General features: G+C 29.6%; 4 protein-coding genes across 9 annotated transcripts; 3 read left to right on the top strand and 1 right to left on the bottom strand.

The window, feature by feature from the left end:
• Positions 1-4,023: 4,023 nt before the first annotated feature.
• On the top strand, positions 4,024-6,071 carry LOC114942221 (tRNA (guanine(26)-N(2))-dimethyltransferase). 3 transcript variants are annotated; one of them, XM_085486714.1, is made up of 2 exons: positions 4,024-4,104; positions 4,406-6,071. In XM_085486714.1, the coding sequence occupies exons 1-2, from the start codon at positions 4,044-4,046 to the stop codon at positions 5,989-5,991; spliced, it is 1,647 nt and encodes a 548-aa protein (XP_085342840.1). In that variant the 5' UTR covers positions 4,024-4,043; the 3' UTR covers positions 5,992-6,071. The 3 variants fall into 3 exon arrangements, with proteins under 3 accessions (XP_085342840.1, XP_085342838.1, XP_085342839.1); XM_085486712.1 differs by having other exon boundaries at positions 4,027-4,095; XM_085486713.1 differs by having other exon boundaries at positions 4,044-4,281.
• A 2,290-nt stretch (positions 6,072-8,361) lies between these two features.
• LOC114929755 (aldo-keto reductase 1B) lies at positions 8,362-12,241 on the top strand. Of its 4 annotated transcripts, none has more exons than XM_029301415.2 (8): positions 8,362-8,442; positions 9,533-9,626; positions 9,878-10,045; positions 10,236-10,352; positions 10,640-10,834; positions 11,296-11,493; positions 11,579-11,727; positions 12,020-12,241. In XM_029301415.2, the coding sequence occupies exons 1-8, from the start codon at positions 8,375-8,377 to the stop codon at positions 12,060-12,062; spliced, it is 1,032 nt and encodes a 343-aa protein (XP_029157248.2). In that variant the 5' UTR covers positions 8,362-8,374; the 3' UTR covers positions 12,063-12,241. The 4 variants fall into 4 exon arrangements, with proteins under 4 accessions (XP_029157248.2, XP_085342843.1, XP_085342844.1 ...); XM_085486717.1 differs by having other exon boundaries at positions 8,381-8,463; XM_085486718.1 differs by having other exon boundaries at positions 8,382-8,438.
• A 5,126-nt stretch (positions 12,242-17,367) lies between these two features.
• On the top strand, positions 17,368-19,887 carry LOC146721470 (aldo-keto reductase 1B). Its single transcript, XM_085486734.1, has 5 exons — positions 17,368-17,564; positions 18,274-18,753; positions 19,057-19,263; positions 19,390-19,538; positions 19,699-19,887. Exons 1-5 carry the CDS (start codon positions 17,490-17,492, stop codon positions 19,739-19,741), a joined length of 954 nt encoding a protein of 317 aa, XP_085342860.1. The 5' UTR covers positions 17,368-17,489; the 3' UTR covers positions 19,742-19,887.
• A 1,111-nt stretch (positions 19,888-20,998) lies between these two features.
• On the bottom strand, positions 20,999-24,348 carry LOC114942219 (uncharacterized). The gene is made up of 5 exons (XM_029317543.2): positions 23,542-24,348; positions 23,100-23,395; positions 21,946-22,353; positions 21,624-21,867; positions 20,999-21,442 (listed from the first exon to the last, which is right to left on the bottom strand). The coding sequence occupies exons 1-5, from the start codon at positions 23,555-23,557 to the stop codon at positions 21,153-21,155; spliced, it is 1,254 nt and encodes a 417-aa protein (XP_029173376.2). The 5' UTR covers positions 23,558-24,348; the 3' UTR covers positions 20,999-21,152.
• Between the last annotated feature and the right edge of the window lie 1,751 nt (positions 24,349-26,099).

The raw sequence follows: 26,099 nt of genomic DNA, 5'->3' as shown, positions 1-26,099 counted from the left end.
AAAAAACAAAAGCCACGATCGGGCACTAGATTTTTTAGTATTAAAGATGTCTACCAAATTTTATTTCAATCGATGCAGCGGTTTTCGAGATATTTTGGTCACCGATTTTAAAAATGCTGTTTTGAGAAAAACGCATTTGAAGTTTCAAATTAAGTTCACAACCAAATAATATATTTATATATATATTTATATATATTTATATATATTATTTATTTATATATATTTTGGCTTTGTATAGAGACCGCTTTTGTCCGCGTCGCAGCTGCCGTTCGATACCTGAGACCCGTTTCTGTACCCTGCTTCTAAACAGCAGGATACGTTCACACCAGTATACCTTTAAACTCACATAACTTCGTTAATTTTTGTCGAATCGACTTGAAATTTGCAGGGAATATTTTTGAAAGTATGTACTTTAAGAAAATATCAAAATCCAAAAATCGATTTTTTTGAAGTTTGCAGATAGGTATAACCCCTTAATTAATTTTTAATCTTTTATGATTAATTTAATTTACTCTAATTATTTTTGTACGAGAAAAATACTATTATGGGTATACGTTTTATAATTAATTTAATATATTTGTGTTTAAAAATTATATTTGACCTTTAATTTTAATTTTTATTTTATTAAAATTAATAATTAACATATATACTTAATTGCGAATTATATGGATGAAAAAAATCCCCATTATGTGTGTAAGAGATTTCGGAACTCTTTGCTATAAAATAATTAAAATTAAAAGTCAAATATAATTTTTGAACACTTTTATATTATTAAGAATATATAATTCGGTTCCCGAAATATATTAATTCATTATAAAACGTATACGTGATATTATTTTTCTCATATAAAAATGACTAGAATAAATTAAATTAATTATTAAAAAACTAAAAAGTAATTAAACGACTTAGACTTAGATGATAATAATAATGAAACATTTTATTAAAAAAAGATTCAATAACTAGTAGGTCAGGTTATAATTTTTTATTTATTTATTTATAACATTATGAGCTATTAAGCTCATCATCTCGTTCGCTCTCTGTCTTGCTTTCATTCGGCAAGTCACAAACGATATATGATACTCGTATGTTCCTACTTCAACTCTCGAGAATCTGAAACAAACGAAACTCGTGTCCAATATACAGGGTGTCCGGTAACTAACAGACCAATGATTACAAATGGATCCTTTGGTCAATTTGGGAACGATTTTTCCTCAGCAAAAATGTCGAAAAAGGTCATCATTTTTTACAACTTTCCAATCTTTGTCATTATGTATCTTTATAACTAAGTCTTAAATTAAAATTTTATTATAGTAAACTCTACCTGAAATTAACTGAAGAATGTAATTATGTTAGACTTTTAACTCCAAAACGTTTAGTTTTCAAAAAACCTATTTTTTTCAATCGCTTATAACTCGAAAATTATTGACTTCTCAACATTTTTGCTAAGGAAAAATCGTCTCCAAATTGGCCAGAGAATCCGCCCTTAATCATTGGTCCGTTAGTTACCGGACACCTTGTATATATTATATAAAAGTGTATAGCACGTCAGAAGCTTGTGAGCTTACAGCGATAAGTAAAAACAATTGCGTATTTATTTCATTGCGTTTATCTGTTTAAACGCGCGCTTTAATTTTTCCAACGTTTTTGCCTGTTTATATTTTAAAGGTCCTCTCTTCTAAAAATCTTGTTTTAAAGATCCTCTCCGCGAGCAAAATTCGAAAACATAAATTATTTAATATTTTTACTTTATTATTTGTAAATCCTCGGTAATTTCAAAATTTTTCTATTTGAAAATTATTAATTTTCTATTGCCAATTAATTTTATCACAGACTTTACTCTTACTCCCATTGCACTTTCGTTTGCAGTTTTCAGTATACGATTTTTTATCGTAGTTACTGCAAATTATTATTGTGAATTATACTTGTGCAGTGATTTGAAGAATTTACAATTTCGTTGAAATTGTTGATTTTTCAAAAAAATTACGAGATTCGCGGAAATTGCGTGCTTTCTTGGCATTTTCCGTTCGCGGCAGGCGGTTTATTTTTGATTGTTGCAAGTGTTTTTGTTTTTTTTTTTATTAAAATAGATAATAATAATGTGAAATAAATCACGATATTTGACAGATGTGCATATATATAGAAATTGTAATAATAATAATATTATATCATAAAATTGTAAATTGTTTCAATTTTTTATAGACTGCGATAAAAGATTTTACATTTGGATAAGAAACTGCGGTAAGTAAAAATATAAAATTCTTGAAAACGTACCAAAAATATTTGATAACGTAAAAAGGTGAACTTTGAAAAATAAGGAACTTAAAAATTGCACTAATAAATGGGCTATATGTGAGCCGTGCGCGGATGTAAGGTGTGTTATATCGAAATTTAATTAATAGAATTGAGAATTAATCCCAATTTTAAGTCTTACAAATGTCCAAGCTAATTTTTTGTACCTCGTGTACATTTTTGAAAGTTATATCGAAAAATTAAATTTCAATATGCGTCTTACATCTCACATTTCGCATACGGCTCACATATAGCCTATTTATCTCTTATACTTTATTTCAACTCTTATAGAAATTTATTACTAGTAACGTCAATTTATCACTTATTTCGAGTAATTAATCACTTTTATTTCGAATACTTAAATTACTGTATATTATAGTATTTTAAATACTCAAAATAAGTGATTAATTGGCGTAGTGATAAATTTCTACAAGAGAATAAGGAGCCTTTAAATTCTTAATGTAAAAAATTTCAAGTAATTTTCTTTAATAAAATTTAATTAAAAAATTTAATTAAAAAATTTTTGAACACTGTGTTATATCACATTTAAAATTGTGATTATTTCAATAAAAAAACATTTTATGTGTAAAAAATATATTTTTTATTAAGAGTTTAACTAGGCTCTGTAATATATAAATATAAATTTAACATATATAAGATAGGCAATAAGAGCCAAATCGCGGATGACAGTGCGTTATTCTAAACGAAACTAAATTTTTTCGTTAGAATTAAATACCTGTGCACAAGGCACCAAATTTTTACTTGGACACGGCCAAGATATAAAATTGGAATAATCTCTACAAGAGATTTTTAATTCCATGTATCCCCTATTCCCCCTAAAGAAATAAAGTGCGAGAGAAAAATATAGATCCGAAAGTCGCAGAATCGGGAATCGAACCCGAGACCTTTCGCTTGCCGGGCGACTGCTCTTCCAACTGAGCTATTCAGATCCTTTCGATTCTATACTTTTCTCTGTTATATATATTAATGTTGGTTTATACACGCTGGCTTAAAGGCGTTTATTTACCAACATTAATATATATAACAGAGAAAAGTATAGAATCGAAAGGATCTGAATAGCTCAGTTGGAAGAGCAGTCGCCCGGCAAGCGAAAGGTCTCGGGTTCGATTCCCGATTCTGCGACTTTCGGATCTATATTTTTCTCTCGCACTTTATTTCTTTAGGGGGAATAGGGGATACATGGAATTAAAAATCTCTTGTAGAGATTATTCCAATTTTATATCTTGGCCGTGTCCAAGTAAAAATTTGGTGCCTTGTGCACAGGTATTTAATTCTAACGAAAAAATTTAGTTTCGTTTAGAATAACGCACTGTCATCCGCGATTTGGCTCTTATTGCCTATCTTATATATGTTAAATTTATATTTATATATTTTTTATATTTAATAAATTTTATATATATATATGCATATATGTAAAATATTCTCTCTCTCTCTCTCTCTCTCTCTCTCTCTCTCACACACACACACACACACACACACAACGGGGGCCAAATCTCTCAAATTGGTCTCATGATCAATTAGCCTGGATTCGCACCAGGGGCAAAGTCTGTTGGTAATGTCAAACGAATTTAGCCTGGACTTGCACCAGGGGCAAAGTCTTTTGGTCGAGTCTACGAAATTTAGCACGGACTCGAACCAGGGGCAAAGTCTTTTGGTTCAAGTCTACGAAATTTAGCACGGACTCGAACCAGGGGCAAAGTGTGTCGGTAAGGGGCAAAGTCTATCGCACGAAGATGGCGGTCTCTTCTTTAGGCAGGCCTTTGGCGATCTGTCTATTAATCTGTGGTATGAATCGTAAGTCCAGCAATGTCGAAGATGAGAAATACAACACATGTATAAAGATTGAAAACATTTGAATTTGTGAGAAAAGAAAACTATATGTACATTAATCGATTATTGCAAGAAAATATTTTAGCATTTTTAAGAAAACAGTACAATTTTGTATTTAAAAGTACAGATCAATTTCAAATTGTAAGTGCTTTAATAACTTTATGAAAATAAGTAAATTGTTTATTATGATAATATACTATAATAATAACTAAATCTAACATATATAATACATATCTAACATATATAATATATTAATGTATTTCAGAATTAATATACAAGACAAATATGGCTCAGGAGGATTGCACGAAGAAACAAAAACTTGATGAAAATTTTCCTGTTATAAACGAAGGGAAAGCTCAAATAGTAGTTACGAATAAAGAAGTCTTTTATAATCCTGTTCAAGAGTTTAATAGAGATCTTAGTGTAGCAGTATTAACAATATTTGTGCAAGACAGACGTAATGAAATGCTACAGAAAACCAATTTGAAGAAAGACAATAAAACTAATGCATTATGCGACATGGAGATAAATTTAGAGAGTCAGAAGGGAATCACTATATTGGAGGCTTTATCTGCAACAGGTTTGCGTAGCATACGATATGCCAAGGAAGTGGAAGATGTCCAACAAATTATAGCCAACGATATTTCTTCAAAGGCAGTGGACAGCATCAGACAAAATGTTTTGTATAATGGAGTTGAAAATTTGGTAACTCCGCATCATGCGGATGCGACATTGTTGATGTATGAACGTAGACAAAATCGTTTTGATGCAGTTGATTTAGATCCGTATGGCTGTCCTTCAATATACCTAGATGGAGCGGTGCAGTGTGTAGCCGATGGTGGTATACTTTTGGTCACTGCTACTGATATGGCTGTACTAGCTGGCAATACTCCGGAAACTTGTTATTACAAATATGGAGCGATATCTATCAAGTCAAAGTCTTGTCATGAAATAGCATTACGGATATTACTCCAATGCATTGCATCTTATGCAGGACGATATGGGCGATACATAGTACCATTATTATCTATAAGTAGTGATTTTTATATAAGAGTATTCGTCAAAGTCTTCACAGGCCATAGTAAATGTAAAGAAAACTCAACTAAAATAGGAATGCTATATCGATGCAACGGATGTGAAAGTATGAACTTTCAACCATTAGCAACAAAAAGATCCTCCAACAGTTATAAATTATCAAATGCACCTTCAGTAGATAAACTATGCAAACATTGTCAGTATCGGCAACACATAGCAGGTCCAATATGGTTAGGTCCTTTACATGATCAAGGATTTGTATCACGATTGTTATGCAATTTAAGTAATATAGAATTAGGCACATCCAAAAGAATGGAAGGTGTCTTGACCATGATACACGAGGAATTGGACATTCCGCTATATTATAATCTGGATCGCTTGATGTGCATAGTTAAGTGTAATGTTCCATCAATATTGAAATTTAGATCAGCATTATTAAACGCAGGATATAAAGTATCGTACTCTCATGCGAGTAAAACCTCTATTAAAACAGACGCACCAAATGACGTGATATGGGATATTGTGCGTGCTTGGGAAAAGGAGCATCCTGCCAAACGGGAAAAGCTGACAAATAGTCCGGCTGCGCATATACTTAATGCATCGTCTACGAGTGTCATTTCTTTCGCAGAACACCCCTTAGCAAATCCAATTTCTCGACAAAAACATTTGTCACGATTTCAACAAAATCCTACTGTAAATTGGGGACCAGGAGTTCGTGCAAGGATCGGAGTAGATCTTGAAGATAAAGTGGAAGAGTCGAAAAAAGTGAAAAATCAAAATAAAAATAGTAAAAAGAAATTAACTACTGTAGAATAATCAGTAATACAATAATAAATACAAAAATTTCTTGTAATTGTATGCTCGAGGTTTATATCTCAATATAATTCAGAAAGTTATTTTAATTTTTTTTATTTGACACCTCAAATGCAGGAAAACTACGATGTTATACATATAAATAATTTTTGTGATTAGCTTCGTATAGGATCATTATATATTGACAAATAAATGACGAAAAAATTAAGATAAATTATAACTGAAAGTAATATGTAAGTTACATATTTTGCATATTTTTGGATCTTCGTACACTATACTATTAAAAATTGTAGTTTTTGCATTGTTGTATGCAATAAATGTATTTTATTTTTATAATATATAATATATATTTTTTTACAAATTTTGTAACGTTATTTATGCATACTTTTAAAGCGTGTGTATTATTTTATGTCGATTGCAGTATTCAGATTTTAGTAAAAAAATATTGGAAAGAATTGTAAAATGTATCTTTTAAATTACATGATTATCGATTTATTTTTCAAAATTTAAATTGTCTAAATAAAAATTTGGGTTTCAAAAAATATTATAGACATATTATTACAATATTAGACATACTTATAGACGTAAGAACATTGTCGTTTGATTGATACATTATTCATTATTTCAGTAACTTAGAGTGTACATTATATATTCATTATTTGATGTCTAAAGAAAAAAGAAAAATTAACATAACATTTTACGAATTTATATATGGTCTAATTATATTTAATTATAATTAAATATAATAAGGATAATTACATAACACAATTTTTTAGAGTTGAATTTTTATTTCAATTTGGATAATCTCTAATCTCTCAAATTAAACAGATAGGCTACGTTTTACCATATTACATGACTTGGCATAAGATATAACGGAAGTACTTTCTGATACTGTATCACTGCTAGTCACCCCTATTATCCGTATAATTAATTTTCGCAAAAAAACATTAATTTTTTAAAATAAAAACTCCGTTTATCTTGGACAATATGTACTGGAATACATATTAGAACTTGATAGGTGATAGATAGAAATAAGTATAATTATTTTGTATAATTTTATGGACAAATCTTCTCTTTATAAAAACTTTAAATAAGAGATAACATTTAATTCGTTAAAATTGCAATTGCTTTACATAGCTTATGATAGATCAAATTGTGAATTTTTGTAATCGAAAATTACACATTTTAATTGAACATTACACATTTTAAAGAAATCTCTATTTAATTTTTTTTCATGTATTTTGCTTTTTTATATAATAATTTTTCTGCTTTTGTTCACATAATATTTTTAAAAAATACTTTTTTTCTCTCCAAATATTCAAATAGCTGTATACATTTTTTTCTATTTGAAATTATATTATTTTTAAATAATTCGAAGGGATCGTCGAACAAACTGTGATGCTATCGAGGTTTGATATCGATATTTCTATTGTGCTTATATTATACATGAAAAAAATTGACAAAATTTCCTTTTCTCTCTTTCTTTTTTAAGATTACAAGGAGAATCGTAAAGAATAAGAATTAGAGAAATCTCTATCACTACGTATAAAATACATTCGCATTTTGTTTTATATCTGAATCTCCATCTTCATTAAACATATGAATGTAATCGATTAAGTTTATGGAATATATTGCATAATATATATGGATGCATTTGGTGGAAAACCTTGAATCGGTTACGTGCAATCTTTATATTTGATACATTGGTCTTATTTTTCATGATAAATCTAATATCTCCGAATACTCGGCTTTTATGTACATATAGTGAATGCCTCTTCAAATATTGTATAATCGCAATCAGTCTAGATAAAATTTGATGTTACGCACATATCATTGAGATATATATATATTTAATATAGAAGCGTGATTTGCAATATCGTAATTTATATTACAAGCATAATACATTTTGGATTCGAGAAAATTAAAATCTCTCTTGCTGATGTTGTAAATATTTTCGAAAAATTGAAACATGACAAAGGGTTTATATATCAAAGAAAATACAATCAAATATTTATAAACATGAAGATTATCTCAACATTTAAAAAATATTCTATTTGCTTATTTATTTAAATAAAAATTTTAAAAGATGTTAAAAAGTATTTTATGTTTCCATTTGCTAAATTCTTGTATGTCATAATATTACGTATCTATTTGTAATGCGGCATTATCTAATCTGAAACTACATATATGTATGTGTATATATTGTATATCTATTATTTATAGCTAATCATTGGAAAAGTTAAAAAGAAACAAGTAATATAGCGTTATCACACATTTTAATATAATTTTTTCTTGATTTACTTAATCATGTAATTGATAGAAAACAGAATGGATGGAGGTGGTACGTTCTGATTATGTAATAGCTACCTATAAATAGCATATGTGAATGTATTATGAGAAACAGTTTAGCTGCAACCTACAACGTAGAATCATATACAGTTTTATTAAAAGTAGGTGTGTTTCTATATTGTGCCGGTAAATATAATCTTTATTGGTCTTATCGTAGAGACACCTAGCGAAATGTAAATTATCGTAAAGAATAATTATATTTCTAATGTAATAATAGTACAGCGTAATAATAGTACATTATTATTATTATTATTAAGTGTATTTTTTTGTAATCATTTTTCCAATTTCTGAAAAATGTCGATTAATGCTAAAAGTTCTTAATATTATTAAAATAAGATTTATTCGTGTCGTTTATAAGACTAATCTTCTTTCTTCTAAATATCTTTTGTCACATTTTTCTTTTTCGCGAACTATTAGTTTAAATTGTTTAAAACATTTGTTTAATAAAAGTAGCTCCCTTAATTATATTTTTTTTTAAATTAATAATTTAATATAATTTACGTAACTAATTATAATAATTTTCTTATCAATGAAAAAAAGGTTTTAAAATATTTAATTATAAGCGAAAGAAGAATTAATTGTTAATATCATTATTTCATTATTCTGTGGCGCTAATAAATACCACAGAAAACCCGAGAAAATTTTTATTTAAATAAATAGGCAAATAGAATATTTTTTAAATGTTGAGATAATCTTCATGTTTATAAATATTTGATTGTATTTTCTTTGATATTTTGTTTTAATTGTTACCGAAGATAAAAGGACGGTTAAAGAAAGTCGAAGTTTCGAGGAATCAAAACAGTGAAAAAGTGACGAACTACTTAGGCTTAGGTAGAGATAGGATATTATGTTAGAGTCAGAAAGTCATCGACACATGTATATTCGTGTGATCGCATGCGATCAGTAATCGAATATTTGCGAAAAGACTGTATTTGATAACCGGAGAAGTGTGTCACGGTGTGTAATAAATCTGACAAATTAATAATTAAATAATTAAAATATTCATTAAAAGACCTTGTGTTCCTTTATAAATAAATAAATAAAAATTAATAATTGACTACAATTTACATATCTACGATATCAAGTGTTTCATACTTAATAGCGTTTAGTTATTTTGTAGATGTAGTAGGAGAATCTTTGTCTCGTAGTGCTTACTTTCACTAACAATAAGAATTTTATTCTTCCTCTATTTCAGATTATTTCTACTGTTGATCATAATGGCTGAAATTCCGACAGTCATGTTCTCCAATGGATATAAAATGCCGATGTTGGGTCTTGGAACTTATAAAGTAAGTCTTTTGTAAATTATTGTGCATATGACAGTGATAGAAGATTGTATGTAAGAGTTATGTTACAAAAAACAACGTCATTGTGTTTGAAATTTAAGTAAATGTATAATGAAATTATTAATGAAAACTATTGAGATAAAACCCTTCGTACGAATAAATTAATAAATTAAAGGAAACAAGTCTTTTCGAAATTTTGTTGTCGATTAAAATATTATATAGTTATATTTTCTTTTTTTTTTTTAAACAAATAGTCCCAAAATAGAGAGGCAGCAAGAGCTATTAAAGAAGCAATAGATCTTGGATATCGACATATTGATACGGCTGCTTTTTATGCCAATGAACAAGAGATCGGGGAAGCTATTCGTGAAAAAATCGACGATGGTACTGTAACCAGAGAAGAGCTATTTATTACTACAAAGGTAAGATCAATGCACAATTAAATATTTGTACACTTTTATTTAAAATCTTTAATATTTTACTATATATCTACAATTCTATAAACTAAAATCGTTTTTTTTTCAATTTCAGTAAATGTAAACATTTAAATTAATTAAAGTATTTTTCTTTGTAAATTTAATTAACATTTTTATTATTTTATTCCTTTCCCAGCTGTGGAATACATATCACAAAGAAGAGCTTGTTGTTCCGGAATGCAAAAAATCATTGGCCAAACTTGGTTTAGATTATATAGATCTCTATTTAGTTCATTGGCCATTTGCTTTCAAGGTAAATATAATATTGATATAAAAAATGAAAATCAAATAGAAATGTACATATTTCACTTAAACTTTCTGACTACAAAGCTGTTTTAAAAGTCAAATAATAGTCATTTAAATCTGAGACGTGAAAATCGTTCCATAATTATTTAAATTTAAAGAAAAAATGTTGAAATAAAAATTAAAATTTGAAAAAATGTGCAAATTCTAACAAGTTATGTAAAGCGGAGCACGCAGTTTTTTAGCATATGTGTCTTATCCCTTATTCATCTAAGAGATACTATATGTTTTTTTCAGGAAGGAGATGATTTACTACCTACTGATAAAAATGGAAAATTTATTGAATCAGATGTCGATTATTTGGAAACATGGAGAGGAATGGAAGAATGCGTTCGCCAAGGATTAACTCGCAGCATTGGGATCAGTAATTTTAATTCTGCACAGATAACCCGTCTACTTGAATCAGCTATAATTCCGCCGGTTAATAATCAGGTATGCGTTAAATATATTTTCTAATAAAAATTCTAATTACGTAAAGAAAATGTTAATTTCGATAATCACTTAAAAAAACCTACAAAAAATTATTGAACCTTTCATCTTTTTTAACAATGAAATATGTCAAAAGTAATAGTGTGCGAATAATCCAACTTGAACTGTGGTACAATTTTATCTTTATATTTTTTTCGATAAATCATCTTTTCAATTCTTATACATATGTATATCTGTATATCTTATTATTGCGCACATATAATATTATTATTGCAACATATTTTAGAAACATCTAAAATATGTTTTAGAAGCTTTAACACTACTGTGTTATACTATAGAGAAAATATACCAAATATATATTACATTAAAATATATTATATTAATATTTATTACCTATATATAAATATTTTACATATTTTATAATGCTGTAAGATTTAATTTTAATGTAAAAATTTTGGTCATAGATTGAAATTAATATAAACGTAAATCAAGAGAAATTAGTAGAGTTTTGCAAGAAACACAATATTACGGTAACTGGTTATTCTCCTTTGGGACAACCCGGAAATTCATCAGGTATTGGAAACAAATTAGATAGTCCTGTGGTGGTGAACATTGCAAAAAAATACAATAAGACTCCGGCACAAGTAGCGCTTCGATATGTGGTATGTAATAAAAAAAATTGATAAAACATATGTTTTGCGTTAATTGACAAATTTTGAATGTATATATATTTTATTATTTTTATAGTTTCAACACGGAGTTGCACCGATACCGAAATCTGTAACTAAAAGTCGAATTAAAGATAATATGGAATTTTTTGATTTTACACTGACATCCGACGAAATGAATGCTATCCGAAAACTCGGCACTGGAGACAGAGTAGCAGGCTTTGCTATGTAAATATTATTATTATTATAATGTATTAGATTGTAAGATGATTTATATTATTTATCTCTTTCCATGAATGCGAGTACTTTGATCAATTTATTCAAGTTCAAATTTTTTAATTAATATTTCAATTAAATAGCATTTTTATTTTTGAAAAATTACATATTTAAAAATAGTAAGCATAAAAAATCTGAACACTTGTATCTGTATGAGACTTATTATAAAATGTTCGCAGTTTAATACTTTTTTGTTTCTGAATATAACTGTATATATAATAACTTTTTTATTTTTATGTTTCAGAGTTAAGCATTTCAAGTATTATCCTTTCAACATTCCATTTTAAACCAATATGAAAAAGAGACAGATCTTATTCCATAAAAAGGATTATCCATAAGAATAAAATTAAAAAAAGCTTTATCGAATAAGTACATATATATTTCTTAATTATATTTTAACATTTTAAATATATATTTTATAAATTATATATTTTATAATTCAAAAAAATTTTCAAATTAGCTTTAATATATAGTCTTTATTCTTCTTCCCATTAACCTAGTTTAAATAAAATATATAATACCCGAAAGAGATAATTAAATATTATTAATTTAGAAGATGTGAATTAATTTTAATAGTATTTTTCAAAATTTATAGTCAGATAACGTTATAAATTTATCAAAGTTAAGATAGAAAGTAACAGGATACCAGTTGTAATACACCATAGATAATTATCATAGTAGTATCCTCTTTCGAAGAACATATGTTTTCACGGCGGTACTTGATACTTGCTCGACCCTTAGTATACCATATATAGTCAATTACAATTAATGGACGCTGTGAAAAGTTTCAAGGTCTAGGCTAAGAATTATTCATGCGAATTTTTGTTTTATTTGTTCGAGGTTTTCGAATTTTTTCCATTATACTAAAATCATGATAAAGCACGACTAAATCTTGAAACTTTTTAATGTTTGAAATTTCATGAGTCACAATGTTTAACACAAATGGTGATAAAAATTTTAAAACGTAGTTGTAAAGTAGTATGATATAATGTAAAATCTTAAAAATAACTTATTTTAATTACATTTATCGTCACGTATATTATATATATATATATATATATATATATATATATATATATATGTAAAATATAATTATATATTACAATTGTTTTAGAATTTGGCATGGAATAAATTAAAATAAATTTAGAATAAATTAAATACGTATACATATAATATTAAATGTATTCTAAAAAAGGAAACAGTAATTTTGATAATATTGTATGATTGATAGTTTCTATAAATTATAAATAATCAAATATTTAAAATAGGTGAAATAAGATAAAATGTCATGTTGAAAATGAAGAAAAGACTAGGAGAAAAGAGATATAATATATAGTGTCACGATTTACATAATTTAAAAAAATAATATTTTTTTCTCTACAACTAAGTATGATATATCGCGGGTATCTAATCAGTACATTATAATAATGATAATTATTCGAAAACGGCAGGATATATATATATATATATATATATATATATATGTATATTAATAATTAATATTCATGTCATATATATATATATATTAATCATTAATATTCACAATTATTATCACAATTCTATCGGCAGTGTTATGCTTAAATTACTAAAATATAAAATTAGCTATATATATAGATATAAATTAAAATCATAATTTATCTTTTATTTTAAATATATCTAGATAAAAGATACAATAATTATATGGCGATTCATCTAGATAACTTTCAGATAATTTATTTTTTATTTAGATAATAGCAAATATTGCTTATTGAGATATAACAGAATCAAAATAAAAAATTCCAAATCTTTATAGAATAATTTAACTATACAGAAAATATGATTTACTTCATGTGATATAAATTTATTTACATAATAATTTCGGTGATTTTAGAAAATGATATATATCCCAGCTAGCAAAATGATACAAACTTTGCACAAAGATTGCGGCAAACTCGAGCAGGCCTTTGTAGCAAAATTGCAACAAGGTGTGTCCGCATTAAGCTGAGCTTTTGCTGGCAAGGTTTGTCACAACAGCGTGACGCAAAATTCACGTAAATAACAGAGCAAGCTTTGCCGTGCGCGTCATGATAGCAAATTTGTGGCAAGAATAGGGCAAGGTTTGATCTGGCACTATAAGACGCAAAATTCACGCAAATAACAAAGCAAACCTTGCCGTGCACGATGTGATAGCAAATTTGTGGCAAGAACAGGGCAAAGTTTGCTCTGACACAATGAGACGCAAAATTCACGCAAATAACAAAGCAAACCTTGCTGTGCATGACTTTAATAGCAAATTATAGCAAGAACAAAGCAAAGGTTGTCGTAACAGTGCGGATTGTAATTAATATAATAATTTAATGAATTAATGAGCTCATTAAAAAGATTTTAATTAATAGTATATTAAATTTTATATAAATAGATAAAAATAATTAAATTTTCTTTATATTTTATTATTATTATTAATATTAATAAAAAATATATAGAATTTTAATTATTTTTATATTTATTTATTTATATAAAATTTAATTAATGCTATTAAAGTCCTTCTAATGAGCTCATTATTTTATTATTAATTACAATCCGCACTGTTAAAACCTTTGCTCTGTTCTTGCTACAAATTTGCTTATATATTTGATTATATCAAATTTAATTAATACTATATATTAATCTCTCTAAATAGAGGGATAATACTTAAGCAATTTTTTTAAAGTTTCTATTATCAAAAATGTTTTATATTTATTTCCATATATTTATCTTCAAATTTTTATTTTTAAAAAATCGGATATCTATAATTTATAATCATATATATAAAGACATAAGCGTTTTATATGTATATATAGACCGCTATTTAATTAGTATATATATCACTGCTCAATCCTGAAAAACTCGATCAATCGGCGTCACGAAAGGAACTGACCGAAGCTACCTTTTCTTTCGCTATTATAATGATATTACATATATCGTACGACGAGTTTGTCGAACGTAGCAATTGGTTAACGAATAGAGAATTTCTAAAGTTTCTATCTAATATTCAATCGTTACGTCCGACCACCATCATTTTGTAGTATGAATGTAATATCGGCCTTAGACAATTGTGCTTTGCTTCACGCGTATTTAGACGGCGGGAAGATTGACACCATCTATTGCAGAATTATATAATGACCTTAAAGGTGCGTACAGACTTACAAGAGAACATCGTAACGTAAAACCGTCGCGTAACACCGACGAAATGCATGGACAATACCCCGTAACGCTTAAATGTTTGGTGCGAGGTACTGTCCATACATTGCGTCGATGTCACGCAACGGCGTTACGTTACGATGTTCTGTTGCAAGTCTGTACGCACCTTAATATAATCAACATAGTTAATTTAAAATCTTGAGCCTTAGAATTATTCGTAACATGTTTAGATTTTTAATCTCTTTTCAAATATAATAATTATAGACAAATATAAATATATTATCTATATAAATATAAATATACTGTCTGTAGATATATATTTGTCTATAATTATTATATTTGAAAAGAGATTAAAAATTTAAACATGACAAATGACTGTAGTATCAAGATTTTAAATTAACTATATATGTTAATTATATTAAAGCCATTATAATTCTGCAATAAATAGTATCAATTTTCCCGCCGCCTAAATACGCGTGAAGTAACGCATTATTGTCTAATAGCGAAAAAAAAGATGTTCTGTCAGTTCATCTGCGACATCTGATTGATTGAGTTTTTCAGGCCTTAACGGTGATATATCTAATTATTGAATAACGGAAACGATTTTTATTTCTTGACGATGTTTTTGGACGCTGAGCCAAGTTGAACACCATTAATTTCGTCTTGGGAGTTCTTAACTAATAATAACAGCAACACCTGAAATATACAATATATACAATAGTACGAATATATCTAATACTATATTGTCCGTAAAAGAAATTTTATTGTCTGTCCGAAAAGAATTAGCAACGTTAAAGGAAGCAGCATTATCCAACTGTTTGTGCGTAACAGGATCTTGTGAAACATTTGAATGTAAAGTATTTTTAATTTCCAAAGTAATTCGCCTTCGTTGTCTCGCAGACAACCGGTGGAAAGATTTACGCGAAACAGAATATTTAACTGATTTCATACTTGCCTGAAAAATCTTCTAATCCTCTGCGATACCTTGCGGCACTTAGAACTTGGAAGCTCGTCTCAAAAATGTGGGAAGCTTCTAGAATTATAACCTCTGTGATAACCTTGCGGCACGTATGGTAGCACTCACGGTGGTTGAATTTAGAAGAACGCGGGAACAGTGCTGGAGGTTACAGGACAAAAATTCGCGCAAACGTAGTAGCGCGCATTAAAAGCGCGCAAACGTATGTGACACATGACTACGCCATGCACGGCAAGGTTTGCTCTGTTATTTGCGTAAATTTTGCGTCTCATCATGCCAGAACAAATCTTTGCTCTATTTTTGCCACAAATTTGCTATCACACCATGCACAGCAAGGTTTGCTCTGTTATTTGCATGAATATTGCGTCTTATCGTATCAGAGTTATCTTTGCTCTATTTTTTTCGTAAATTGTTTGTTATACCGTGCATGGCAAGATTTGCTCTGTTTTTGTCACAAATTTGCTTTATATCGTGTATCACAAGATTTGCTATTATTGACGTAAAGTTTGTATTTCACCATGATACCATCATTTGCTCTCTTCTATAAGTAAAATTTACGAACAAACTTTTCTCTGTTAATTGCAGCATCATATAACAAAAAGTTTTGCCGTTAATTTGTTCGAAATATTTAGACAAGACGAAGCAAGGCAAATGTTTGCCAGAAAATTGTTGTTAAAATTAAAGCAAACTTTGCCGAAAAGCTTTAACGAAACGTGATTTTATCACTCTTGGCTAGCTGGGTATATGTATATAATACTGCTACACTGTTGACATCAGTTACTGTGAATAAAATAATTGTTCTCGCACAAGGAATCATCAAGGGCTTGATTCATTGCTCCAAATATATGTTTCCTGAATGATCGTTGTAATTTTCCACAGCGCTGGATTGCCATAAGAGAATGCATAGCCACCACTACAAACAAAAAGTCATGCGAATTAGCTTGTGTTAGTGATGCACTGTTAATACATTGCGTGAATGTGCGTATCAATGATATCGTTACGCAAAACCCTCATGACGCAATAATAAGATATAAGATATCTAATAAAGAGTAAATAAAAGATGTCAAAACTGCTGAGATGTTACATTTTTTATATAAAAATGATATAGATATATTGATATATATACAATATAACATATATATATATATATATATATGTTTCAATTGCGAAAATTAAAGGGCAATTTATTAAAAACAAATAAATATATTTTTTGTTTTTAATATAAATTAAATAATTAAATAAATTATATTTATTTGTTTTTAATAAACTTTTGAACATTATATATAAAAGAATAATTTTATTAAGAATTTAAATTTCGACCTATTTCACGGAAATGAGTATAATTTTGATTTGGGAAATATTTGCGGACGTGTCGTATCATACACAGAGACATCTTTGTAAAGACCGGTCTTGTTTGTTAGCTGGTTTTTGGGTGGGGACGCTTATACTATAAAAGAGACCGCGAGCGAAGTCGCAATCACTGCGCAGCATCGTTCGGGATCGGTTGTGTCTGCGTGAGAGCTCTTAAGATTCATTTAAACTGTTTCTTGCGAAGACCAGTGCGTGATATCTGTGTAAAATGGCCTTGAACGCACCCAAGTTAAAGTTCTACAACGGCAACGAGGTACCAGCCTTCGGCTTGGGCACTTGGAAGGCAAGTATTTCTCCCTTTTCATCTCGTGTTATGTCCTAGCGAGCCGGATATCTTTTGATGTCTGATGATGCCGGCATAGCCCGATGATTTTATCATTGGATCGAATTTTCTAAGATTCTTTCGTGAAAAATAATCTACACACACAGAAAGAGTTTATACAATTGGAATTTATTATTTTTATTTGAAGCGATAGCTCTTTACATCAATATTCACGAGTTAGATCTGTTTTCCATTAAAAGAGATAAGAAACAAGGAAGTATGTAATTATAGATTTGTAGGAACTTGCCAATATGATATAAGATACGGCTTGTTATTTTTGCACTGGTTATTATGCTACATTTTTATTGAAGAAAATACAAAAGTGCAAATATGTTACGCACAATCTACCTACTACATAATTATATAATTGATCGCATCATTCCCTTGAAATTTGAATAACAACAATTGCAATGTTCATGAGTTATAATATGTATTATTAAAGTAATATAATTTCAAAATGAATGATAAAATTTATATTTTACAATAATATATATGCATGAAATCCTAAATGCGAATTAATTTTCTTAATTATAACAAAAATCTTATTATCTTTACTTACTCTAACACAAAAGTAAAATTAAATATTCTCATCTCATAGAAATCTTTCTTAAGAAAAAAAATTTCAAGATTATCAAAAACTTTATTTTAATTTGACTCAATTTTATTTCAGTCAAAACCAGGTGAAGTTACCCAAGCTGTAAAAGATGCTATTGACATCGGCTATAGACATATTGACTGCGCTCTTGTTTATGGCAATGAGAAGGAAGTTGGCCTTGCTATTCGAGAAAAAATAGCAGAGGGTGTCGTGAAGAGAGAAGATCTGTTTATTACCACTAAACTATGGAATACTTACCATAAACCCGAGCTAGTTGAACCAGCCATCAAGAAATCTCTAGCTAATTTGGATCTTGATTACATAGATCTTTATTTAATCCACTGGCCAGTCGGATATAAAGAAGGAGGACCTGATTTTCCTACAGCTTCTGATGGTACCATTATCTTGAGCGATGTAGATTATGTGGATACTTGGAAGGCTATGGAAGCAGTGTTAGCTAAAGGCCTGACGAAAAACATTGGAATTAGTAATTTCAATTCTGAACAAATTACCAGATTACTTAAGAATGCATCAGTTAAACCCGTTACAAATCAGGTAAATTAAAGATAACAATTGAAGGAAACTGAAAGAGATTAATTCTCAATTCAATATAATTTAATATAATTGCATTATTATATTGAATTTTTAAAATAAGATTATCTTTAAGTGAAAGTTTGATCTAATGCATGTTAACGAGATTTTGTTTTTTAATTTATAAAATTATATAATATATATATATATATATAAAATTTATATAAATTTATATAATAATTTTATCATAATCATAATATAATCAACGAAATTTTCTAGAGTTATTTTCATTATGGATATCTTAATTATTATACTTTTATATTATAGATTGAATGTCATCCATACTTAACACAGAAGAAATTGTCAGATTTCTGCAAAGAAAAGGGCATTCTCATTACTGCATACAGTCCACTCGGATCACCAGACAGACCATGGGCCAAACCAGATGACCCAATATTGCTGGCAGATAAGAAATTAATTGAGCTTGGACAGAAGTACAATAAGACACCTGCGCAAATACTTCTACGTTATCAAGTATGCTACATTTTCTCATAAATCACAATATATTAAATATAATTGCAAACTTTTAAGTTGTATTTTAAAATCTATATATTATTGATATGTTAATATAAAATTTAATTTTAATAATTATTTTTGCAGTTGGATCGTGGCCATATTGTAATTCCTAAATCAGTCAACAAGTCACGACTTGCTCAAAACAGTGAGATATTCGACTTTAAACTTGCACCTGATGATATTGCATATATTGACAGCTTTGATTGCAATGGACGAGTTTGTCCATTACTGGGGTAAGATCTCATTACTATTTGTTTATCATTATTAGAGGAAGATATTTCATATCTCTAGATCGTAATATGGGGGCATATATAGAATATATCAATTAGAATTAGTACTTCTATGTATTTCAAATTGCGCTATATATTAATATTTTTTCTTTTTTATTTTCAGCGCCAATCACAGTCCTTATTATCCTTTCAGCATTCCATTTTAAGTAATTAAGTAAGTGAGTAAGTAAAAATTAGAATTAAAAATTATTTTCTCCATATGTAAGTTCGAGATTAATTTATATATGGAACAAACCAAGAGAATTTAAAATTCATGTATTATTATTATTAAAAATTAGAAGTCGATATGATATATCTATACAGGGTTTGTCCGGAAAGTAATGCGTCGCATTTTTTTGTGACGCGACTATACATCGCAGAGCGATGGGACCGGTTGGGGAGGAAGGGGGGTACCCTTAGCTTTCCAACGGTAGGTCGCTCAATTGTTTCCATGCGCTTGGAGGGTTAGGACGGCTTATTCTGTGAACCTCTGCTTAGTGGTCGCGTCGAACTTGTGATGGAGAGAACGATAGAGCAACGCTATGCGATAAAGTTTTGCGTGAAGCTGGACAAGACGCCGCTGGAAACTTTTGAAATGCTCAAGAAAGTTTTCGGGGACGATTGCCTTTCCAAATCGCAGTCAAACAGATGGCACAAGATGTTTAGAGAAGGTCGGAAGGAGGTCGCCGACGAGGCCCGGGTGAAGTCAATGCTCATTGTTTTTTTTGATGCAAAGGGGATAGTGCACCATGAATTCGTACCCCCCGGCCAGACTGTCAACGCTCAATTTTACAAGGAAGTGCTTCAGAGACTGAATCACAGGATCGCCCGCGTCCGAAAGGAGATCCGCGCTTCATGGAAACTCCATCACGACAACGCGCCGGCTCACACCGCCTTTGTTATTACGGCCTACCTGACCCGGATCGGTGTGGCAACGGTGCCGCAGCCGCCCTACAGTCCCGACTTGGCCCCGGCGGACTTTTTTTTATTTCCTCGGCTGAAAAGGGAGCTCAAAGGACAACAGCTCGAGTCGGTTGACAACGTACAAGCTACTTCGACGGCCTCCCTGAACAGCATCCCAGTCAAGGAGTTCCAGAAATCTTATGACGCATGGAAATCGCGTTGGCAAAAATGTATTGACGCAGAAGGGTCATACTTCGAACAATTTTAAGTTGTTTTACCTATGCGATCAATAAATTCTTTTTTAAAAAAATGCGACGCATTACTTTCCGGACAAACCCTGTATGTATTTCATTAAATTTGTTACATTAAAATATATTTTTTTTTATTGTTAGTGCTCTATCAATTGCTTTGTGTGCACCATGTTTATAATATATTATTTTTCATATATATATTTAATAAATTTTATAATTTTATATTAAAAATTGCAAAATAACATCGTTATTTTGCAAAAATATGAAAGTTTTTTCTGAATTAATTACAAAATTTGTAAAATTGTATCTTAAAATAAAAATATTTTCACAACATAAAATGACTTTATATACTGTACATGTTTTATTAAATGATTGATATTTAACTGTTGAGATATTTATATCGATAAATTTTTGCTGATATTAATCAAATCGATAAATCGTCGCAACCGCAAGTGCAACATTCGCAAAATACATCGTCGCTATCGCTGTCTACTTCCGATTCCGAACATACCAAAGTCACTGATCGACGCGTCTTCTCCAACGACGGCACAGTACAATCATCACAGGGTGCAGTCGATGATTCACGTATGCACTTTTCTTCACATTTGCAAGTATTAATTTGTTTGCATGCAGCAGGAGTCTTGCACTCGTTGCATGTCTTACCGAGTTCACACGATACAGAAGATTGTGTTAATCGTTTGAGCGATCGTATATCTGAAATTTTTAATGTACGTATACCTTTGCATTTATTAATTTTAACGTGAAGAAGAGAATATTCAAAAATTTCTGTTTTTATTAATTATATTTATATATTTATTAATTATTAATTTTATATGTAAAATATTCCAGGAAAATTTATGCGATATAGAGAATAAATCAAAAGGCGAATACGTACTTATCTTCGAGGTGATACTGTATAGAGATTCGCAAGAAGCATTCGCCGATTCGTAAGGAGATTTAGATTTGAATGAGATTTGTTGACAAGATTTGCAACATACTTTATAACCATGAGGTTTGATTATACGATTGTCTAGCGCAATGCAGCACGAAGGGTATAATTTTTGGTGTCCTTTAAACGATTCTTTCAACGTTTCCTCGTAACCGGTCAACACCCCTGATGTCGCACACGAGCAACAAGTCTTCTAAATCGGAAGAAACGCATAAAATTGTAGAAGAGAATCTATCTTATGTGACACACATACATTTCTTCTACTCACTCGTCCTTTATCTTTGGGAATATATTTTCTCTTTGTCACATACGCATCGTGCTCGTGATTTTTCAGCGGAGACCACAGTCTACTATTCTTCCCTGTTTCCGTCGTCTTTCGACGTTGAAGCTTCTTGCAGGATAGTAGTTTGCTCATCTGTCGTCTATAAGTCATTTCCTTGTTCTCGAGCCCCTTGATGCAGTTCTTCAACTTCAATTCCTCTTCGGCGAGTTGACGAATTTTTCTCAAGCATATCAGATCATCGGAATGAATGGAGTGTAGGCTGGGTGTAGTGTACTTGGTCACTTCATCTCGTAATTTTACCAGTCTCTCTTCCATCTCCTTGTTAGCCAGCTCCAAGGATTCCAATTCCATGCCAGTTTCTTCCAATTTCACATCTGCGTCTATGATCTTATCCTATATAATATACAGTAGAAAAATTTGTCTTCATGTTAAAAACGGATTATGTTAAAATTGTTGTGTTAATTGAACTTAAATGTTAAATTATTAAAACAATGAAAAAAGATGTAAAAATAACACAATGTACATCTATTTTTAATTTTACACAATAAATATGTTCTGTTTCATTAGTGATAAGATTCATCTATTAAAATTTATAGAAAAAAAATGTTGATTTTTTTATTTTATAATATAAGCGGGGATGATAAAATTTAAAATTAACATATTCTGATTTAATTTTTACATTAAAACTGTTAATTTTCCACAAAATTTATTTTAAATTACTTGAAGTTTTGTATTTATTTTGTGTTGAAATATTAACACAGTATTTGTGTCTCCATTTAACATATCCATATTATGTTAAATTAACACAAAAATTTCTGTGAACCGTGATTTAGGACATGTGATATCTGTTAAATTTAACACAAATTTTTCAATTGTGTAATAATCGTATAAATAACAAGAGAGCGTAATTGTAAAATTGTAGTACAGATTCGTAGCAGTTGCATGTATTTTATAAAATTGATTTCTTCACGGTCCATCTTAATTTTATGATGTTTTCATAAACGTCGCCCTTTTTGTTCGACGCGATAACGCGTTAACAAAAATCATTCGCGTTAAAAAATCGTTATCGCGTTAAAAAAAGCACACTGGCAAGATTTACCCAGAATTCTTATCGTCGAATGTGTCAATCATTGCCGTACATGCAATTGTGACGTTTCCTTATGAAGGTCGTCGACTGTGCTCTTCAATTCGGCGAGAAGTTTATCGGCAGGATCCGGCTGCGGCGATAATTTATTCACAATCTCGCGCACTTTTTCGCACGGCATATCTCGATGATGGTCCTCGGCTATGCACAGATTGTAAGCCATCAAGGCCGGAATAGATCGTTCCATCGTAGTGATCTTGTCCCGAAGGTCTCTGTGGCGGCCGATCAAGTCGCATCGACGTTCCTCGATCTCTGATGCGACGTTCGCCAAAGGCGAATCAAGAGTTTTATCTATTTGAAAAGTGCTAGTTTTATTAATTAAATGCTCAACTGAACTCTTCAGCACTTATATTTTTTCTTTCTCTGTTTTGGATTATTTATCCTTTTATTTGCATTATTTGTATTCCTTTGAAATAAAATATAAACAGGTTACTCACTGATTTTGGCCGACATTTCGATGAATCTGATTATATTCCAAAATATCAAATAGATGATAAAATTGTTGAGATTCACGAGTTATTTTACTTGAAATTTTTAAATTAGAATACAAAAAAATAGGAATATGGGATCCTCGTCGGAGAACGGATGACAGTTTCGAGTGGAGAATTGTACAGTTTCATAGGCGTCCTTGAAAATTTGATATTTTGATAGTCGTGAATTGTCGAAGTAAATCTGGGGATCGATCTTTACGAATCGATTGAAAATGTAAGAAACAAAAGAAATTTGTGACACATCCGTCAGTCAAATTCTCTTCCTGGCGTTTTATTTTTTTTTTCAGCCTATCAGTCGTAGTTAGAAATATTACGATGCTTCGAACGAAATACAGAACAAACGTTTATTGATCGGTATCGATTATCATTTTGCAAGCCAAGGTCGAAAGATTATCGCGACAAATTGAAATCTGGAGCACGCAACACCGTGTCAGGCGAGTCACGATGTTGTTGTCAACAGCAATCAAGTTTTGCAATATAATGAAGAGTACGAATGTGATTAAGGCTTTTCTCAATGATCATAAGATGACTCGTGCTTTTTGCGTCATGATCCATCGATAAATTTTGCGACTCCAATTTACACAACGTTTCATATTTTAATTACTAATGCTAACTTTGCTATATTTATGCGCACATATTTTTCTTATGAAAAAAATTACAAACATTTCAATCTCTCACTCAAAACGATTAATTATGTAAAAGGACAGTCTATATTTGGTCCCGCTATAAATGTTAAGCGAGTAGAAAATGTTATCTTAGGGGAAAAAAATAAATAAATTCGTGCAGAAAATTAGACGAGTCGACGCGCCGGGACGTGGACGATGACGGCTTCTCTTTGGTAACCGTGACCAGCATTTCCCTTCAAGAAAGCACCGGCAGTACCTTCGCGGAATCCGTCTACTCGAATTGGGAAGAGAAATTCGCGTGTCGCGCATTACAGAGGCGAGGTCGCACCTTCAACTACCGAAGAAGGAAGCTGTACGTCGGCGATGGGATCTTTAGCGCACCGGCTGGCATCTGTCCGCGTAGCATCACCTCATCGATCATTCGTCGTAATACAGGTTTCATTGTTAAATCACGGATAAAAGACGGAAGTTGTTATTTTGTAAATCTTGAGCTGTCGATTAATTATTTTTCTCTCTCGAAAAATAACAGCCCTGCCAAAATTTGATGGATATTTTATAATGGTTTTATAATAATGAAATTTTCATCTTATCAAATGTATATTAATATCTTGTGTGTCCGCAGAACTACTTTTTACGCAAATGTATTCTTTCTACACAGTTGAAAAACTTCTGTTAAATTTGACAAATATTATATGTCCCAAATGGTCCACAGAAATTTTTGTGTTAATTTAACATAATATATAGATATGTTAAATGAAGACACAAACTGTGTGTTAATTAACAGTACTGTGTTAATATTTTAACACAAAATAAATGCAAAACTTCAAGTAATTTAAAATAAATTTGGTGTAAAATTAACATAGTTTTAATGTAAAAATTAACTAAAAATATGTTAATTTTAGATTTTATTATTCCCACTTATATTATAAAATAAAAAGTCAATATTTTCGTCTAACATATTTATTGTGTAAAATTAAAAATAGATGCAGAGTGTGTCATTTTTACATCTTTTTTCAGTTGTTATAATAATTTAACATTTAAGTTTAATTAACATAACAGTAATATGTTAAATTAATACATAAATATGTTAATATAAAAATATAATATTTAGTACAAAAATTTTAACGGAGACCATTTTTAACAAGACGCAAAAATTTTCCTACTGTGTATAAATATATATGCATAATATATGCATTTATATAAGATTTCTGATAATTGAGATGAAATATGTATTATTGTTTTGTAAGTGAAGACAGAAAAAAATAGTGAGAAAATATTTGTATGAGAAACGTACAGATATATTAACTTCCTACACTGAAAAACATATTTGTGTAAAATTACATGATTATGCTGAGTTTTTTTTTGATCTAGCGTACTCATTCAATATTGCTACTCATATGGAAGATTACATAAATTATGGTATATATAATTTCATATGAAATACATTCTTATATATTTTCAAGATTAAAAATATTCCACTGAACATGGAATTACACATTGGAAATTTTAGTAATGTATAAATGCTATAAAATAATCTTATAAATAAAATGGATAAATGCTTATAAAATAAAGTTCTAATAAAGTAAACATACTAAATTAAAATTACAAATGATTTTTGTATAAAAATAATAACTTAATCTATATATTTTACATATATTTTTACATTAATATGTATTTTCACTGTAAAAAAATATGGAAAAATATTACAATAATAATTAAGTAATTTTTCCAGTTTTGTACAAGTAATTTCCATGTGATAGTACATGAATTGTTTTCTGTGTATGATCATATTCAGTGTATGATATATTTCAGTGTATACTACTTTTGTTGCAAATGCATCTGCAATTAGAATTGTATTTTTTTAAACGCAATTATACA

This window comes from Nylanderia fulva, unplaced genomic scaffold (genome assembly GCF_048542155.1).
Source record: "Nylanderia fulva isolate GAGA-0341 unplaced genomic scaffold, ASM4854215v1 Scaffold47, whole genome shotgun sequence".
In the NCBI taxonomy this organism is placed as follows: domain Eukaryota; kingdom Metazoa; phylum Arthropoda; class Insecta; order Hymenoptera; family Formicidae; genus Nylanderia; species Nylanderia fulva.
The sequence above is the reverse complement of the archived record's forward strand: the minus strand, read 5'-3'. Positions and strand labels throughout refer to the sequence as shown.